This window comes from Pholcus phalangioides, unplaced genomic scaffold, assembly GCF_987345545.1.
Source record: "Pholcus phalangioides strain wild (caught in Gottingen) unplaced genomic scaffold, Ppha-v1.0 ptg000019l_1, whole genome shotgun sequence".
NCBI lineage: Eukaryota > Metazoa > Arthropoda > Arachnida > Araneae > Pholcidae > Pholcus > Pholcus phalangioides.
In genome coordinates, this window is record NW_028301612.1 from 304,697 (window position 1) to 305,904 (window position 1,208).

At 45.9% G+C, this 1,208-nt stretch overlaps 1 protein-coding gene across 1 annotated transcript; it reads right to left on the reverse strand.

Moving 5' to 3' along the window:
- Positions 1-218: 218 nt before the first annotated feature.
- Positions 219-770, reverse strand: LOC149071065 (uncharacterized). Its single transcript, XM_089248076.1, has one exon. It carries the CDS (start codon positions 768-770, stop codon positions 219-221), a length of 552 nt encoding a protein of 183 aa, XP_089104202.1.
- Positions 771-1,208: the final 438 nt, after the last annotated feature.

Below are 1,208 nucleotides of genomic sequence, written 5' to 3' on the forward strand. Positions count from 1 at the left end.
AAAAAACAAAAATCAAGTGAGTGAAAAATACAGGATTAGTTCTCTTATATACTTTGCAACCACACTAAAAATTAGCATATTGGCAAAAGAACCGAATACAAAAAAATAAAGTCAGTCTGCATGACGTCATAATCCTTTTCTAACAAAAGTCTCACGCATCGCAATCTTTCTTCAGATCGGTACGCCACAGAACTCCCCTGCCAGTTCCTCGAACGATGTCAACCGACCTGTAATCGCCGTGGAAAACGCACGCGTCGTCCAAATCTGGTATAGACCTCTGACGGAGGCTCCCGAAGATGCACCGAGGACGGCAGTGGCTGTTCTTCAGATACGAAGTATGCCGGCTTGAGCCGGTCAACCGACACGTTGACATGTCGACCATTGAAATTCAACTTGAAAAACTTATCACTTTTGTGAAGAACAGTAAAGGGTCCCTGATGTGGCTGCTCCAGAGGCTTACGCACGGAGTCTTTTCTTACGAAGACGTGCGTGCACACGTTGATTTGAGGATGCACAAACACTTTTGGAACACCATGTTGTGAAGTAGACACTGGTCGTAACCTCCGCATCTTCTCCCTCAAATCACTGACGAAATCCGACGCAGGAACAGTTGAACTAGATGAATCTCTAAAGAACTGGCCAGGCAATACCAGAGTTGCACCATACACCATTTCGGCTGACGAGGCGCCTATGTCTTCTTTTAGTGACGACCGGATTCCAAGCAATACTGTCGGAAGGGCGTCATACCAATTGACTTTGGTGTGGCACATAATTGAGTTGACGATGCATGCGCTCAACTAGACCATTGGCACATGGATGATATGCTGTAGTTCTAGAACGCTGTGATCCAAGGAACTTTGAGAGGTTTTGCATGAGATTGCTCTCAAAATTTGTTCCTCTGTCCGTGGTGGTATCTGGATATCCATCCGGCGTAGAAAGAAGAGGCTATGGTTTCAGCTCGCTGGTCTTTCATAGGCCAAGCCTTCGGCCACCTTGTGAACATGTCAACACAAGTCAGAACGTACGTATGTTCTCGCGAAGGCGGAAGTGGTCCAACAACATCCAGATGTACGTGTGAAAATCGAGCATTTGGAGATAGGAAGTTTCCCAACGGAGTTCTCATATGCCGTTGCACTTTAGAACGTTGGCAGCTAAGGCAGCTTTTAGTCCACTCTCTACAATCTTTTCTCAAAGATTTCCAAACGAAT